At 40.0% G+C, this 18970-nt stretch overlaps 1 protein-coding gene across 1 annotated transcript in view; it reads left to right on the plus strand.

The window, feature by feature from the left end:
* The window catches only part of POLA1 (DNA polymerase alpha 1, catalytic subunit), a 299688-nt gene that overhangs the window by 181680 nt on the left and 99038 nt on the right, over positions 1–18970 (plus strand). The window contains exon 35 of the mRNA XM_047844422.1: positions 11344–11460. Coding sequence (XP_047700378.1) covers positions 11344–11460 — 117 coding nt within the window. The remainder of the gene's footprint in view (positions 1–11343; positions 11461–18970) is intronic.

Raw genomic sequence — 18970 nt, forward strand, 5'->3', positions numbered from 1 at the left:
TTTGCCTGCATTGCGGGGTTTGGGCACTTTATTGGCATTATAGGGACTTGGATGGATTATAGGATGGTGCGTTTCACAAATAGAAGTCAAGTGTCTTATCCAGTCGGGGGAAAAAAAAAGAAGAGACAGAGACAGAGAGAAAAGGGAATAAAAAAAGAAAAGGGAAAAAAAAAAAACAAAAACGAACCGAAGCCACAAAAGGTTGGGGAGGGAAGGGAACAATATACTGGGTAAAATGTTTCATGTGAAGAAATTCCAGCTAGATTACAAAATATTTCATTTATATATAAGGGTTTCTTAAAGAAGTTCAAGTGTCATGGGGATTTTAGGCCCACTTTATGATCTATCATCAGTTCTGTTTGATCAAAAAGTACCGAAGGCTTGTTCAACCCTTTATCATTTGGCATTAAAGGATATATTTCCTCTTAACATTTAGACTTTTGATAGGAATGCGCTTAATACAGGTATGGTAAATTCAGAATGAACTAAACCAGAAAATAAAATATATTTTCCAAATGTAAAGAAGTTGTCACTGACTGAGAAGGAGTTAATGTGTCACATTCTTTTGATTTCCACTCCTCGGGAGAAATCACAGCATCTGTAATTTTGGAGGCATATTCTGAAGAATGTTACATCGTGATTTCTCCAGGCTGAATCTTAGAGGTCTGCCTGGGAATTTTCAGCCCTGACAAAATAAGAATGGACCCATTAGAGGATCAGGTTCATTTGATTTTTCAAAAGTTAGGGGAAATATGCAGATCACTTCAGAGAGTCCTTCCGCTCTGCCTTGTCGTGAGGCAGATGAAGGAAGACAGGCTGGGCTGTGTTGCGGGAGCATTTGGAGCTTCTTATTCTTTGAGATCTCGGCAGTGTAAAACTTCCACAAGCCCTTTCTGTGTGTTTTTTTTTCTCTTCCCAAAATATTCCATTTTACATGGGAAAGTCAATTTTGATAATTTCGAAAAGCTAGGCATTACAACAGAATTTGTTCCTCTTAGGAAAAAACAAAAAACACAAAAGAAACGCTCCTTTGCCATGCAGTAGAACCTGCCAGTCGTACCTGGGTAAAAACAATTCTGATAGAACTTTTCCAATCATCACATTTATTACGGAAAAGATTAACATACTATTTGTGAGACCATGTTTATCTACTAAAAATATGATTTTGATTTTTGTATTAATTTCGTAGTGCTCAGTTTGTATTTTTAGCTTGTTTCATGAATTGGGCTCTGCGTATAAAGTGGTTTTCAGCACACTGGTAATATTGTTGAGTATCTTCCTCAAATAGCAAGCATGCATTTCAACACCTTTTTGGACAGAACCACAGTTAATACTTTATTTACAGGAAAAATGTACGGTTTTTAAAATTGTTAGTTTCTCATCTTCTGTTTTTGGCATTTACATTATGAAACTTCATCTCGGCATGTAGACTTACCTTGTACTGCCAAAAGGAAAGAAGTGGCTTTTCTGCAACGCTAAATAGTTTTGACTTTATTGTCTGCCTCAAAACAGCAGCTGATACCAGAAAAATGCCGTCTCATCATTGGGCCTGGGGTGTCCAAAAGAGGCAGGAACCAAATGACTGTAGCTCCCTGTCTGCCCTGGCCCTCTCCTCTTTTCTCTCCGTTTTCAGTGCCGTGAAGAGCAGGAGAACAATATTCTGCAATTAAGGATTCCATTAAGTTGAAGAAAAGAGCAAATGGGGGATGTTTGTTCTCCAAGCTGAAAAAATTTGTCTGGGTGGGGGGGAGAGGGGTAGTGGTATAGAGAGAGGTGGGTGGAGAGACGAAGTCAGGGCTGTTTGTTGAATATACTGTTAAGGACTGTTACCATCCTAATTAATCAAGTTAGAAATTACAGCTGTAGTCGGTTTCCCCCCAATTCTTGTTATCAATTTTCTTCTCTTTTGAGACAAAGCAAATATAAATTTTGTGTTCATTTGTCATTCGTTCTTTGACTTCAGCATCTCTGAAAATAACAATGTAGCACAAAAGCCCAGTATTTACCTAGTTGTAATGTGGGTTGCCATGGTGTTTTGCAAATTATTGCAATTATGTTCACCATGCGAGTCGCCCTTGGTAACTGGCGAAAAAACTGATAATCCTGTTTTGAACAAAAGGTCAAATTGCTGAATAGAAAGTCTTGATTAACTAAAAGATGTACAAAGTGGAATTATTTCCTACCATTCAGAAATAGTTCTTGATCGGGTTTGGGGGAGGGGGTGAGTAAGTACATCTGATTACTGAAGTACAAAGCATTGAAAGGATGTTGTCTTGAGCCTTTCATGTAGTCTTAATGGTGGCTTTTTTGTCAAATTTACCCATTTGCGGCATTGAAAGAGGCAGCTGCATTTAAGCTGGAGAGACGGTGCTTTTTCAAGGGTTCAGTGCAAGGAAAGTTCTCAGCAGTATCTGCAGTTTACTAGTAGCCCCTGGTCTATTAAAACTGATGTGCCGCATTTGAGCCCATTGCTCTCGGTACTTGTGAACCCCTCTGGCTGATGATCTAATAAAGTGCTCTTACTGGACAATCTCTGATCAGCTACTTAGAAAGGAGCTGGGGGAGGGGCGGGAGGGACCCCCTCACAGGCAGTCAGACTTGGTGTAGGCCAGACGAGACTTAAGCGAGTGGCCAAACTGAAAGGTTTGTCCTGATGATAATCTGTGCTAAGCTGTGATCACAGTTTTTCTTCTGGAGGGAAATCTTAATTTTATTCATAGTTGACTAAAAAATGAAGATTAGAAATGTCTTTTTGAAGTTCAAAAATCAATCTTTGTGGATTTGTTTCTTAAATTATGGGCATCTAGAAAATGTACGGTCTTACATTTAGGGAAAACCAAAAGTTTCCCAGGTTACAGCCAAAGGTCAAATGGATTTTATCTCTTCTGGATCTGCCAGAGCATCTGGGGGGAGTGAATTTCGAAGGCAGGGGGTCTCTTCTTTTTTTAATGGCCACCTGAAAAATCAGTTCTCAAAACTTTTGAGAGTGTGTGAAAGTGGCATGAAAGGAAAGCAAACCTTAACAAGTTTGTGGGTTTACATTCTACATCACCTAGCAACCCCCTGGCTCGGCCAGATCTCTTGTCTACCCTTAGTTCTGTTTACAGACTATTCAAACGGCCCTTCGAAACCATGAAAGATATTCAGTTTCATTAGTACCATTCTCAAGGAGAAAATAATTAAAGTTAAATGAACAAACATTGCCTGGTGATGGTTTGAACTCCATTCTGATTTTCAGATGCCCTTTGAGGCTCTTGCATAGATAGTTCAGTTTTAACATTTGTTGTTCGGTACCCAGAGGCATATCACATTAAACCATACCAATAAATTACTAGACTGCTAACAAACAATAAAAATTACTTTTCGCTAGACTTCAGCAAAGAAAAACTGCTGATAATAAGGTTCTAGGCATGCCCACCTGTTTGAATTTTTTTTAATTTGATTCCTATCCTAGATATCGTATGTACATTGAATAAAGGCAGCAGAGGGGGTGTGGGGAACAAAGCACCTCTGTTTAAAACGGATTTATAACCTACCTTCAGAGATCTAACATCATAACAAAAAGTATTCTGATGATAATCCATGGAAGGCTGTGTGCATTTTAGTGAGTGGCTTAGTTTCATAAATGATTCTACTACTACTAATCCATGCCCTGCCACTTTCTACTTGGGAACTGCTTATGTGCTTAAATTGACCTCTTTTTAAAATTTCTGAATTAGTAAAAAAAAAAAAAAAAAAACATTTTTTTTAAATGAAAAAAAAACACATTTTTTTATGTGCTTTTTTTTTTTTTTTTTTTTTTAAATTCTCATAAGCACGTTCCCTGAGGATTCATCTTGGTAACAGCCAAGCACATGAGACAGTTCAAAATATTTTTCACATGTATTAGTGATTTGATTATATTGAATGCTCTTGGCAAAACTTCTCTTCCTTCATTAATAACAGCTTTCTAATTATAAACGCAGTATGTGCTTGCTGTAGAAAATTCAGAAACTACAGAAACAGAAGAAAAACTACAGACAACCTACGATGACATTTTTGGGTAGTTCCTTCCAGTCTTTTTTTTTCTTTCTGTGTACATACTGATGAAACTAAGGCTTGAATTGCTTTTGAGGTTTTATTTGTTAGTGTGTGTTCATAGCAAAGGTGATTTTTTGTCATTATTGAAGACTTGAGAGGCAGGGGTGGACGTGCAAGTAATGAGCAATGTTTCTTAGAGGCTCCTTCACTATAATATTAATATAAGCAACAGAGTAGCCATTGTACCGTCTCATTCCACTCGATTCTCTCTCTCTCTCTTCCTTTTCCTTATTGAAATGTCTGTATTCCTTAACTGACACATCTATCTATAACCATTCATGGTGGAAAGTCGGACATTCGTGGCAGTTGGAATATTACATCCCCAAGTCACTTGTAGCTTCACATAGGGAGGGGAAAAAAAGTCTTATGCAAAGATTTCTAATAAATAGAGATTAATGGAACGTGGAGAGGAAAATGCTTTCAGTTTCTCATATAAAGTGAAAGCAGGGCAGCCTGGAAATGTTGTATTCTTACTATTTGTATTTTTTTAGATCTCTAACATCCACAGTACATGGCTGGGTCGCATGAGCTCTTTGTGCTTTGTTGACAGTTGACAGACAAAGCAGAATTATTCCTGAAGCAAGGTACTGTGTACTTAGTTGTGACCTATTATAGCCTACGAATGTAGCTTGCTTTTGAGTTGGATGAATAGGGAGAGTATTTTAGAGAATAGGCTTGAATATACTAAGAGAGGTTTTAGCTGCCCACACAGAAAGATACATGTCTTCCATTGAACTCCCCCCCCCCCCATGTAATTTTCCTTATAAAATCATTTTAAGTATATTTTCCCTGGTTGCTTGCATGGAGACAATTTTAACTGTTCTAGTATTGTCCTACAGTGGTAAAATAAAATTGCTGGTAATTGTTGGCTTTCTCTGCTCACAGTATAGTGGGAGAAGATGGCTTGCATGGGGCTCTTTAATGTACCTCAGGGACATCTTCTGATGCTCAACCTCTGATTGCAAATTAAAATAACAAGGCTGTGGTATTGGATTTGATGTGAGGCAAAGCAGAGCAACTTGCTAATTTATCATGTAATATACAATTGCTGAGGTTGGAATTTGTGCACTTGTGGTGCTATTCTGTGTGTTTAAATGAGGACCACTGTTTGCATCTAACCTATCATAACAGTTTGGGAGTGCTCCATTATCCTTTCAGCAAACTGATGGCAGAGTCTGGTCTTCACACAAATGATAAGATCAATAAGTTTCAAATAACTTGGATGAAATGACATGTGACTGTTCATTTAAAGAGATATCTTACTTTAAAAATCAATTTTGGTAATATTTAAAAGTTTTCCATTGACAAGGCACTTTCCACTTCTGTTTTGTTTGATAATTTTGTTAAAAATATTTTTGTATTAACTTCAGTGAATAGTTTATACATGTATTTTTCCTGATTTGCTCTTTCATCTCCTACCATGGCACCTCTCTGAGACTTAATAATCACTCTTTGACAGGCCAGCATGCTGCAGTGTAGAAGATTTAACTTTAAAAGCAAAATTATGTTCCTGTTAAAACTTCCCCTGGAGATCTTAGGAAAATTTTCTCCCAGTTTTGGGTGCAAATGTGGGTCAGAAAGCAATTTGTTTTTTGATATTTCTGGAAATCCCAAATCACAACATGTCATTCTTGAAAAGCAGCTGTGGGCCCATACTGTGCACTGTCTGTAAGACCCATTTTATACTGGGGATAATTCTGTGACAGAAAAAAGTGACTGCAAGGGAGCCCCAGAACATTTATAAATGGTTTTGGGTGAAAAGCGGATCTGGTTCTCAAAGTGTGTAGAGTTTGGGTAAAGGAGCAGTTAATGGCTGTTACAGAAAAATAGTAATGATATGATGAACTGTGGAAGAGCACGTTTCCTGGCTGCTGTTCCTGCACTCCTGGAGAGCCATGACAATTTCAACTAAATCATACGTCAGTGCAGTACTGGGGGGTGTTGTGTCTTGAAAATCTCTGAATCCTGAAATAAAGCAGAGACGCTTTCCTCTTCCCTCACCATCCATTCTGCCATCTACAACTTCAAATCTAGTACAGTTTTGCCAGGAAAGACCTGGAAAGTTCACTTGCATTGACTGCACAGTTCTGTTATTTTGCGATCACATTGAAAAGCACCTCCACCTAATCTAACCAGTTATCCATCATCGTTGCTCTCTATTTTTGGTAACACCAGGTGGAAACCGACCAGAATCTTCCCTGCTTGGAATAATGCGTCTTCACCAGTGCATCGCCCCCTGTAGCCCAGCACTAATGTTCCCCAGTAGTGGAGGCGTGTGGAGGGTAATAATGATAGCTTACATTTAATGAACATTGTTGTGAGCTCTGAACAACTCTAATAGAGTAAATATTATTGCCTTGTGTTTTGTAGATGAGGAAACGGAGGCTCAGAGGAAAGTTCAGTGACTTATGTAAAATTACCCCATAATAACTGGGTGGGGAGAAGCTGTGTTCAAGTGCACTTTTTCATAATTTCATTTCTGTATTCTTCATTGAGTGTGAACCTTTGCCCAAAGGGGAGGACACTACCAGATCCACAGTGGGTCATCCCCTGGGCCTGAGTTTCCAGTTAGGGAAGTAAAATAAGATTGTTCAGGGACAGTACAGAGCATTGTATGCTCAGTGGCACCAGGATAGAGGGAGAAGTTTCTGGATGGTGGGGAAGTTTCACCGAAGAGTGGAAGTAATGCTCAAGGAATGGCCATTTTAGTCAGAGATTCTATAGCTTAAGCCAAGGCAAGGAGTTGGTAGTAGGCAAAATGTGGTAGGGGCGGTGAGTAAACCAATTCAGTGGGGCGAAGGGTTTGGGTAAGGGAATGTGAGAAAGGGAGATGGGATGAGCCTGGAAGAACTTGAAAGCCAGACCAAAGCATACCTTCTCTATGGAAGGCTTACCACTGGAGGGGAGGGAGTGGAGGGCCCTTGGGAAGCTACGCTGGGCAAGTCTTTACACTGGATGTGGGAGAGAGTGGAGTTGGGGAAACCAGGTAGAAGGCTATTAGAGTAGATCGACCTTGAGGTCTGGGCTTTGGCCGAGTTGACGACAATGGGATTGCAAGGCCAGTTGGCCAGATTTGGTGACTCATTGGAAGCGGGAGGAGAAGGACCCACCATATATTTGATTCAAAGGTATGAGAATGGTGCATTTTTCTTTCTCCTGGGAATTTTAAGCCCTTATTATTTTCTATACGTTTGCTCCTGTGTATTATTTTATTGCTTCTGTTCATTCATTTATTCAGACTTTTTTTTTTTTGAGCGCCTCCTCTGTGCTACCTATACAGGTCTGGATGATTTCTCTGTGTGCATCCTTCTAAAAATACAAATGTACACAAGTGAATAAGTTTGTGTTTAAGGTGCAGCTACCAGGAACGCCTCAGTTACAAGTGGAAATCGATCCCTTTTTAGCATGTGCAGACAGAAACCATTTTAGTTGAGACCTCAGAAATATAATTTAGCAATCAGAACCAATCAGCATTTGACACAGTTTCGTACACAATGATTTCAAGGAATTAGTGATGCTGAAACTAAAGTAACAGGTGACAGATCTTTGCGTATTTTGGTAAAGGTTTATTTTGCTGTTGGACACGCTGGCTTCACCTCTTTTGAACCCCCTACTTATAAATGTGGTTAAAGTAGGCATCTGAAAACTTAATGACCTTATTCGTGTTGGTTGTGACAGTTTGGCATTTACATGTGGCATTGCATAATAAAATGACATATTTTGTTGGCAGGCTTCCTTAGGGTGGTTCTGGGGATTTTCATAAAAACCAGCCCTTTTTATAGGTTGCACTTACAAAGGAGTATACTTCGTTAAATTTTTTGGCCGTTGACTTGGCAATGTAACTTTGGGCTGTAAGTTTTTTCCCATCATGGGAAATGAAAATAAGCTCAGTTTTATGTTTGTGAGCGATGCTTCAAAGTGAATTTATTCAATGCTAGTTACTTGCATTTGCTTTGTTTTTTATCACCCATTAAGGGCATAATTCAATATGAAATCTTGTAACTAAGACTGGCCCCATCATAGAATATTTGCAAAGGCTCGGCCTCCTTAATTTTAACAACACAGATGTTTCTTTCAAGGTAGATACAGCGTAGTCCATTAATATTTGCTGGGGGAACAAAGGGTTAACCAAAATGTACTTGACAAAGTCAAATGGAAGCAAAGCATGTATTGAATATGATTAAGGTCTATTTCCCCCACAGAAGACTTTTGTTTAAAATAAACCATGACCAGAAGCTTAATTATCAAAATAAAACAAGAAGAATCAAGAGTTACAGGCTCCTAATATTGTTTTGCAGCCCTAGTTCCCTTCACACAGTTATCAGCATGTGTAATTTCCATGCATAATAGCACTAGTTATTGTTGTCATTTGTAAAGGGAGATTAACAGATAGTAAGTACAAACAAACCCAAATAAGTACTGAATAGAGAGGTGACAAAGAAGAAAAGACCTCTTTAATGTTAATTATAACTGGTAGGAAGTCTAGACAAATTATATTATCTGTTTTCTATATGATTTGGAAGGACATTTAGTTAGTAACTGTGTCAGAGATAGAGTTTGGTGTTTGCTTTAGAAACAGGTGAGGTGACAATTTAGCATCTCCCTGGTTGGCAGCTTTCTAGTGAGTCATGAAGTTCTAGCAAATTGATGGAATCAAGTTTCTAAAACATCTGACGAGCGCTTGAGCTTTTTGAATGGTATCTTTTAAAAATTAAAGAGTAATTTTAACTTCCAGGTTCTATGCCAATAATTAGTAACTTATTGTCTCAAAACATGATCGTTGTTTCCTGTCTGCTTGCTTTTCTAAAATTGTGTTCACAACTGTGGTTGTCATTATTAGCTGGTACCTATTCCAAAGCGTGTAAAGCCTCAGACAGCAACTATAATGTAGCAAAGCCAAACGAACGATAAAGGACTAGTCGAGTCCTGCATTTTTCATACGTGGTCTGCTTGAATTCTACTGTTTCCTTTATTAATGTGCCTAAACAGGTACTTTGGGAAACAGCTGGTCTCGCCGTTAGTATTTATAGGCTTCATTTAGAATTTAATACCTGCTGCTGTTGGCACCACTTACCTCCTTCTGTGTCCCCCACGCCCAGGACAAGCTAAACAAACCAAAGTGTCTGCTTTCCTTAATTCTGAGGGGCCATCGATTGTGAACTACACTCTTGACTTCACAGTGTTTTTAAAGGAAACGTAAATATGTCATTCAATGTACATGTCATTTGTCAATGCACCTGAGTTTCAGAAATATTAAAATGTGGCCTCAAATCCAGAAAGTATAGCTATAGGCCCTAGTATAGGCCCTAAGATTTAGAACAAATAGTTGCCTGTGACTCAGAAGCATGGTAGTAGTTTGTCTCAGATAGGTAGGATCCACACGACTCCATCCCTTTTCCGTGTTGTTGGGCATTTATGGTTGGTAGCGTACAACTTAGTTCTTAAAGCCAAACCATACTGAGTTGCTTTTCATCTTTGTGTGTGTGAACCTCGCTTTCTTATTTAGGTTGTCATTTCCTGAAACTCTCTACCTGGTGCTTCTTTGGCTACTCCCTATACTATTTAATGTAATTTTGGACACATATTAAAGGTTTTATAAGGACTCCTTGAGATCCTCTGTCTGAAGAGTTTAAATATTAAAGTAGTTCGGCGTATTGATTGAAGATAGGAATGAAGTTCCTTATGAATGTATTGACTAGATGAATTTTATCATCTTCAAAGGTAGTACATTTTCTTTCACTCAAAATATTCTAGAGTATACTTTCTTTGGCTGTAAAACCCATAACTAGAACTGAACTGATTTTGGGTGCTCTCTCTTGAGTCTGGTTGTAGTTTCTTCCAAGAAGAAACCTATTCTCAGGAATGAGGTCACACGGCACAACAATGAGTGGGGACATCCTGCAGGTTTGGACTAAAGCCACGTGGCACTGTTAAGTGGCAGGTGAAGGTCCCCGATGTAATTAAGCAACATTTGTGTGTATACTGCTCTTATTTAGGGGGGGAAAGACCATTGCTGATTCTAGAAATGGGGAACGGGGTTAAACATGTCATTGATTGTTTTCTTCATCACATCACTCATAGCTCTCTGGCCTTCATTCTTTTCCACATGTTGTTCCTTCTGCCTCAGTGGCCTTTCCTGCTTTCTCCACCTACCAAACTTCTACTCACTCTTCAAGACCATCTCAAAAGTTGTGCCTCTCCAAATACTCCAAGGTGCAAAGACAGTCGGGTCCCAATTTGCTGCTGCCTCGGTGGGAACACCACGCCACAAGGGAATGCGCCTGTTCACCTTTATACCGCAGCCCTTCAGCCTGCTTTGCTTAGCCTTCCTATGCCCAACACACTGAGCACTAAAGCCACAGATCCTGGGGCCCTTCCTAAGAGCACCTGAACTTTGCTCCTCCCCCTTGTGCGGTTTTGTCTCCCTCATTCAACAGATATGTTTTCTAGCGATCACGATACTACTTTAAGATACCAGGCGTGTTGTTGCCACACTTCTAGGAAAAAATTCGAACAAGGGCAGCAGGAGAGGGTAACTGAAGAAGGAAATTGAGAAGAAAGTCTAAAGCCCAGTGCAATGGGCAATGACTAATTCAGACCCCTGGGAAAGAGTGTTCAGTTGAGATTGTCCTTGAAAACATTGCAGCCAGTTTTATGCCTCCAGAGAATGTGTGTAGAAGAATCTGCTTTAATTTTAAATAATTGCTTACTTTAAGTGTTTCTTTGATGCCAGGTACAGCTCTCAGCATGCTAAGTGTATTACATCATGACAACTTGTAAAGTAGGTCTAGGTACTGTTGTTGGACCTACTTTACAGAGAAGGAAGCTGAACACAGCATTTAAGCCAGTAGCCAGTGGTCAGTCTGCTGTTGGGAAAGTCATTCATTTCTACATGGTATACTCTTTCCTTTGGTAACAGTCTTTACTAGTGCCCAAAACGCCCATCAGTTTGCATTCTGTGTGTCATCATGTAAGCTTTTACTGGGAGGCTTTGCTGTAAGCATGCGTCGGGGGTAGATATTAAGAAGGGAAGAATATTTCCCGGGATTTTTTTTTTGTTTTTTAAACTTGACGCATCTCCTAACTGTTAAGGTTGGGGCATAGGTCTAAGCGACATGCCAGGGAAGAAAGGTAAGGAACTATTTCAGAACCTCTAAGGAAGGTTTGAGCGAAAGGAATCTGTCTTGATGACGAAGGAGGTTTTTACATGCATTTGTTTGACGGTGGTGATAAGACTCCAGTGTTTTCTTTTCCGCTCTCCAGGGCTGGTTGATGTGTGAGGAGCCAGCATGTCGAAATCGAACTCGGCGCCTTCCCCTTCAGTTCTCCCGAAATGGGCCTCTTTGCCAAGTCTGCATGAAAGCTACGCTTCGGCCAGAGGTAACAGTCACGTGATGCTAAAGAGCTGTGTAGACAGACGGGTTGGGGGTCTGTGTTCACCTGCTCTGGGAGGGCACATGTGTGCTATTTGCTCTCTGAAGACACCCTACTACCACACGCATGTATTTTTAAAAATTCCGACTTCAAAGAGATAAATGCTTGATTTTTTTCACCTCATGAACAAGACTATATTTATATCTAAAAGAGAAACTGACTAGTTCTCATAGGAATCACTCCGATTTCCTTGGTTGCCCCTTCATAATTACACAGAAGAAACTGCTTTTGCAGAAACCGTCGTTCTCTTTGGATTAGGTCTGAACCCCTTTTGTAATGGCCACAAAACCTCCCACACCTGCGCCCTTCAGGGTTCATTGCATTTGTGTGGGATTCCGTTGTTTTTAAGGGACAGAGTAGATGAGCAGCTCTCCAGCTCTTTCTCTACCTTAGTACGTACACCTGAGGGAGGAGGTCGGCTATCATTTGTGATTCCCAAGTAAGGAGCACATAGTCTGGAAACAGCTCGTAATGAAGATGCTTTCCTTCTGTTGCCCCCTTGGAGCATCAGCAATCCAAGTGGCATTTCACAAACTGTAGGGAAAGGAATATTTGAAGGTCTTCCTTGCAGAGAGGGTTTCGTGATCAGGTACATCTAGCAAACTCTGGGCTAGCCAGAGTTAAACAAGCTTATTGCAGATTGTCTGAGAACCTGTAATGTGATAATGTGCAGTCAACCTCACCAATACAGGACTGTAATGTGCCTCACTTTCCAAATTTGGCCTGAGGATTTGTAAGGATTTTGGTGAGAAGAAAGTGGGAATAGGGAACCTGTTACTACTACTTCTTTTTTTTTTTTTTTTAACACAGAAGCAGAATTCTGTAATCAAGTCTTAACTTCAGATCTTTTCACTGAAAAGAGTTGATACAAAGGGTAGTTTTAGGAAAATATTTTAAAGTTTTCATGGCTTTTAATTTTAAGGTAACAGATCACAAAATTTGGCGAGAAGTCAGTAACTACAAATGGCTACTACCATTGTATGCCACCTTGTTCTTTTGCATTGCTGTTAACGTTTTTTTTTTACATGCTTTCAGTCATGATGAAAATAGGATTTTGTATCATGTTTATCTTTTGTCAAGCCTCTGTCTGTGTTGCTGCATCATTTTCAGTACCAAAACCAAATTCAACCATTTCTCCTGTTGGGCATTTTAGGCTACCTTCACTCTCTTTATTAGAAAATTGTGATAACTCTTTTCCTGCTTACGTTATTTTTGTTGTTATTTGAAATGTTTTTTGAGGACAAATTCTTACCGACAGTGTATATCAAAGCACCTAAATACAATATGGTCATGATTCATTTTGCCACACTGCTTTCCTAATGGGTTATCCCAATTTAAATGGTAGCCAGTACTTGATGAGTGTACCAATTTCACCACTGCCTTTGTAGCATTTGGGTGTTGTCATTATTTTTAATTTGGTAAGTATAACTGTTCCTTGCCTTATTTTGTATATCTTTGATAATTAGCAAAATAGAATATAATTTTTTAACAAAACTATGGGACACATAGTGAGAATTAGCTGTTGTGCTAAGTCAGTCTCGTCCCACCCAGCACTTGGATTAGCAGCTGCAGGAAGAGGAAAAAAGTATATATGTAGTGTGACTCATCACTCCACTTGTAGACTCCAGAGGAATCGCCTTGCTTCATGAACCATTGTTGCCTTTGAGACCTTTTAAACAGCTAGCTCGTCAAGTTCAATGAAAATTGAATTACTTCTTAGAAAGTCAGCTGATTTTATGATTCCATTCTTGGTGAGAGAAAGTAAAAGGAGAACGGATAGCTAGTAGATTGGTAACCTTCCATTTAACGATGATGTTATTGATAGTTAGGTTATCATTTCTCATGTCGTATCTTTTTTAAAAATGAATGAGCCAACACAGGCATTTTGAAGTACTTTTTTTCCCCCTTCATATCCTTGACCTTAAAGTGGTAACATTTTAGGCAGGCATTTACCAAGGTTATCAGCTACTCTTGCCAGGGAGGACCTTTCATGGCATAGGGTCATATTGCATGGGTCATATTCCTGCTCAGAACATGACCCTTTGGGATACCTGGAAGTTCAGCACATCCTGGTTGGTGATACCCTCTGTAGCTGCTCCTCACAGGGACGGACCTTGACAGTGGGCCTGAGCCCGAGCCCACTCTTAGGCATTCCATTTAGAGTTGCTAGTGATGAGTTGAGCATTTCTTAATTCTCTTTATGAGGTTCCTGGGCTTTCCTAGTAAAAGGAAAAAGCTGTATCTTTCCAGAGACCGTTCCAAAGAAGCTCCAAAATCAGTGGTAGAATGGACAGGATCATTGTACTTACTCTAGGGTTTTCTAAAGTGGCCATTTTGCAGGATTATGCTTATCTGATCCTTTAGTTCTAGGGTGCTGTGTCTCAATCATACATTACTTTCATTTAATAATTATTTATTGAGGGGTACCTGGGTGGTTCAGTTGGTTAAGCATCCAGCTCTTGATTTCAGCTCAGGTGGTGATCTCATGGTTCATGAGTTCGAGTCCTACATCAGGCTCTGTGCTGACAGCACAGAGCTTGCTTGGGATCCTCTGTCTCCATCTCTCTCTGCCCCTCCCCTGCTCACTTGCATACTCTCTGTCTCTCTGTCTCTCTGTCTCTCTCTCTCTCTCTCAAAAATAAACACTTAAAAAATAACCATTTATTGAATATTTGTTACATCCTACGCACTCTGCTTAGGGCTAGGGACAGAACAATTAACAGGACATTTCCTTATTTATAAAGCTAGTTTCACATTATGTAGATTATATAAAATTGATATCTGTGGTCAAAAATAGGCATTTGTAAATATCTGGACAGAAGCACCAGAGTTTTGTGATGTTGGACTAGGTAGGGGCTTTAAATACGTTGTTCAGCTTTGATGGGAAAGCCAGTCTAGTCCCTACATAATAAATCTACTCTCATTTGGTCCTGGGTTGCATTTGGCTTGAGTACTTTACAGGATTGACTTGGTATGAAACCTGGCTCTTCTTCTGACTCCTATTACCAGGGGGACTCATACTCACGAACAGCAAGATCATGACATGAACCAAAGTCAGTAGCCCAACTGACTGAGCTATCCAGGTGCCCTGTTCTCAGGGTTTTGGATGTATCTCTCTTCTCAGATAACTTTAGGGGGAAAAAAAAATCACTGAAGTTGTTTTTTTTACGTTGATAAGAATTTAACAGTATCCAAATTGCTGATTATTAAAAATACATTCTCGGGGCTCCTGTGTGGCTCAGTCAGTTGAGTGTCCAACTTTGTCTAAGGTCATGGTCTCACAGTTTCTGAGTTTGAACCCCACATCGGGCTCATTACTATTAGTCTGTCAGTGCAGAGCCCATTTCAGATCCTCTGTCCCCCTCTCTCTGCCCCTCCCCTGCTTGTGCTCTCCCAAAAATAAATAAATATTTTAAAAAATTTAAAAATATATTCTCTGAGTATTCTCTGTTACATAGAAAGTCCACATAAATACAAGACTGAAAACCTCGATATATACAAAAGTTCCTAAGTCAAAAGAACCCTCTTTCACACTGGAGGTAGAGACAAGACTTTGCCAAGTTCGAGAGTAAATATTTTAATATGTTTTTACTTCAAGGACATGGTTTTGACTTCTTAAGACGGCCAAATCTGTCTGGCTGTGAGACGAACCCACAGGGAACTCTGTATGATGTAATTCACCAAAACCAGAGGTTTAGTTTGTTTTGTTTGGTTTGCAGTATAGAGCTAAGATTTCAAACTAAATTAAACTTTTACTCACAAACATTTCTCTTCCTGATGTGGAGATGAGAAAGCATCTAAATGTGATTTCCTAGGCCATGACAGAAATCACTGGGAAAGGTGCACAACCCCTGGTGTAAGGCATTGTGGTAGATCCCTCTATTCGGTTGTTTACCAACTAAATTTCTTGAAGGCCACTTACAAGGAAAGCAGTAGAATAACTTCTGGTTCTACTTCAAGATATCTTTAGTGTTTCTCATGTTATCCTCAGTTGTAAAATTGTGAAGATCTTTTATAATGGAAAGTGTATACCACACAGGGCTCTGGCCTTCAAAGGAGAAGAAGGGTAATAATGAACTTGCAGCCATTGTGTGTTACAGTTTCAGAATGGCTGAGATTGAACGAATTGTTGATTTGATAAGTAGATTAGGGACAGTGAGAATGTTGCCAGGCTACCTGAAACAGTGTCTTATTTCTGCATAAAAAGAAAGCATGAAAATAACTGTGGTCTCTTAGGGCAGTACTTATGAGTTCTGCAGGAAGAGAACCTTACAGCTCTGATTAAAAAAAAAGTCTTAAACATCTATACCTAGTCCTCGGTTACGCTCTAGGAGAACATGGATTTTTACCATGAAGAGTCTTTGGACTTGTCCGTTGTGATTTTGATCTACATGTTTGCTGATGCAGAGTTCACTAAATTCTACATACAGCTTCTCTTACCATGAAGCAGATGCTAGCCTTCTTTTTCAATATATTTTTTCATCAAGGTGCAATTCACATAACAGAATTAACCATTTTAAAGTGAATAATGCATTGGCATTTAGTACACTCATAAATGTTGTAAGACCACCATTTCTATCTAGTTCCAAAATGTTTTCATCACCCTAAAAGAAAACCCTGTACCATGTAAGCAGTTTACCCCATTCCTTCCCTTCTTCCAGTCTCTCGGAACCACTAATCTGCTTTACGTCTCTATAGATCTACCTATTCTGGATATTTCATATACATGGAGTCATATAATATGTGACCTTCGGTGTCTAGCTTCTTTCACCTAGCATGTTTCCGAGGTTCACCTGTGTTGTAACCTGTGTCAGTACTTCATTCTTTTTTATGGCCAAATAATAGTCTGTTAAATAGATATACCACTGTGTGTTTATCTATTCATCTATCCATGCACATTTGGGTTGCTTTTTTCAATATACTTTCAAGTTTATTTTATTTTCATTTGCTAGACATATCTTACGTTTGGCCTAAATTTGTGTTCTGTGGCTCTGTTGGTCCTAGTTCAGCTGAGTGGTACTACGTAAGGCTACGCTGGTCCTTTCCTCTCTTCCTGTGTTTGATAAGCACTTGCCCAGCACCAGCTCTACCTGCTTTGAGAACTTTTTAGATATTTGAAGGTAGCTCTCTTCCTGAGCCTTCTCCTCGGCCCAGTTTTCCTAGGTCTTCAACCATTTGTCTAGTGCTCTGCTTTCACAATAATTACCCTAGTCTAGAGTTTGTATCCCAGCCCTTCAATTGCTGTCACTAGCACTAGTATGGAGCACAATAAACCTGCTGCTACTGACTTTTCTAGGTAGTAAATATCTATGAAGTCAATTTAAGGTTGCCTTGACTCTCTTGGCATCCATATTCACAGTGTCCATTCCTTTTCATCATTCCCTATACTAAACACATAATTTTTTTTTTTTTTTGTACACGCAATTGCCAAGCCGTGCTTTCCCGGGTTTTCCAAGTGGTTTATTTAGACCTGTGTGTATGACTCCATTAGTAGTGTATTAGTTTCCTAGGGCCGCTGTAGTAAAGTACCTCAAAGTAGGTGGCTTAAAACAAGAGAAATTTATTGTTTCAGAGCTCTGGAAGCTAACTAGAAGTCGGAAATCCAAGTGTCAGCTGGGCTTTCCCCCCCTGAAATCGGTAGGGAAGAATCATCCCTTGCCTCCTCTAGCTTCTAGGAATCCTTGGTGTTCGTTGGTCTGGGCCTTTAGGCGCAACAGTGCAGTCTGTGCTTCCGTAGTCACGTGGCCATCTTCTCCTGGCGTGTTTCTCTTTGCTTCTTCCTGTAACAAACGCCAATCCTATAGGTTTAGGGACTGCGCTAATCCGGTGTGATCTCACCTTAATTTGATATTCTGTGCCAAGACCCTATTTCCAAATAAGGCCACTTTCACAGGTACTGGGGTTTACGACTTCAACATATCTTTTTAGGGACCCAATTCAATCCATAACAACTCGGAGTTACACTGTGTTTAGCAAAACGGAAACCAAAAGTAATGGTAGCTTAACCAGAGTAAACATTTAATTCACTCTGACTCTTTCATTTTTTAGCACATGACAGAAATTCAGGTGTGGGCATTCCAGGATTGTGATGGTGGCTCCTTGGGGTCATCAGATGCCCAGGTGCCTCCTGCACTTCTGTATCATCAGCAGTGCCAGGCTTTTATCTTCAAGGTCACATTGTGGTCTCAGGTGGCTGCTCACATTCCTTCAAGCCATCAAGGGCTAGAAGACAGAGAAAAGGTTGAAGGCTCAAAAAGATACACCTCCCAACCAAGTCAGTTCTTTGAGTGGCCTTTCTGGAAGTACCAACCGACACTCTTGCTTATATTTCGGGGACCAGAAATTAGTCACATGGAGATAATCGCTTATTTTGTTACTGAAGAAAAAGAGTAGACTGGACATTGGGGGCCAACCAGCATTCTCTGTGACCGAGACCATCACTTGTTGCCTGGCTTTGCCCAGTCCGTCACTGTCCCATTGCGGGCATTTTGGATCCTGATTCTGCCATGCGCCAGCCTCTTGGCCTCTACCCATCTGATCCTATGATTGGGCTTCCCTCTTTTATCTTCTCCAAAATATTGACGTGCGTGTATGCATATACCTGTGGATAGATGCCTTCATCCAGGTGGACTCTGCTCCATTTTACTCAGCACCCTTTGTGTAGGACTGTTCCACCAGTTGCTAATTTCCTTGGCTTCTGGCTTCCCCTTATCCACAAGGGGTTTCACCCCAGGAGAAAACCACAGCATTACTGATCAGATGCTGATGGTCTCATGGCTTTATAACTATTTTGGCCCCTGGAATGAGAAATCATGGTGTCTTTCTCCTTTGACAATCTGCAGTTTAAAGCAGTATGTTTAAGAATGTGCTTGCATTCACTCATTCTCTACCAGAAGCCATGTGCTTAAGGAGAGAGTCATACAATTTTTTTTAATAGAGTTCTTGCAGTTGGTCAGGAGAGAGTGTGTAAAACTCTACATAATGATCCTGACTAAAGAGTCTTGAGTAAGTGTGGGAACCATAAGACAGGCCCATAATAATAAATCATGAAATGTGATATGACTTGCTGATAAATATTAACTAATTACAACTACAAACATAATTATTAAACCCTGGACCTAAAAGAAATAAGAGGTGACCTAGTAGTGAAAATTATGTACAGAGTTTCTAATCACTGTAGTGGAAAAACAGGAGTTCACAAAGAAACCGGGAGACACAGGCCCTACCTTTCATAGACCTCTATTCTAATGGAGAAGGTGAGGAAATAGAAACTCTCCACGTTTCAGTGACCTGAGGGAGAAAGAGGCGGCCACAGCTTTGTGACCGTGGCCCTCCCTAATCAGCAAGGGAGCAACAGTAATGGGGAGATGAGTGCTCATCGTTAGACTAGAGCAGTACTTCTCAGCTGGGCTGGTTTTGTCCCACATGGGACTTTATGATTGTCACGCTGGAAGTG

This window comes from Prionailurus viverrinus, chromosome X, assembly GCF_022837055.1.
Source record: "Prionailurus viverrinus isolate Anna chromosome X, UM_Priviv_1.0, whole genome shotgun sequence".
NCBI lineage: Eukaryota > Metazoa > Chordata > Mammalia > Carnivora > Felidae > Prionailurus > Prionailurus viverrinus.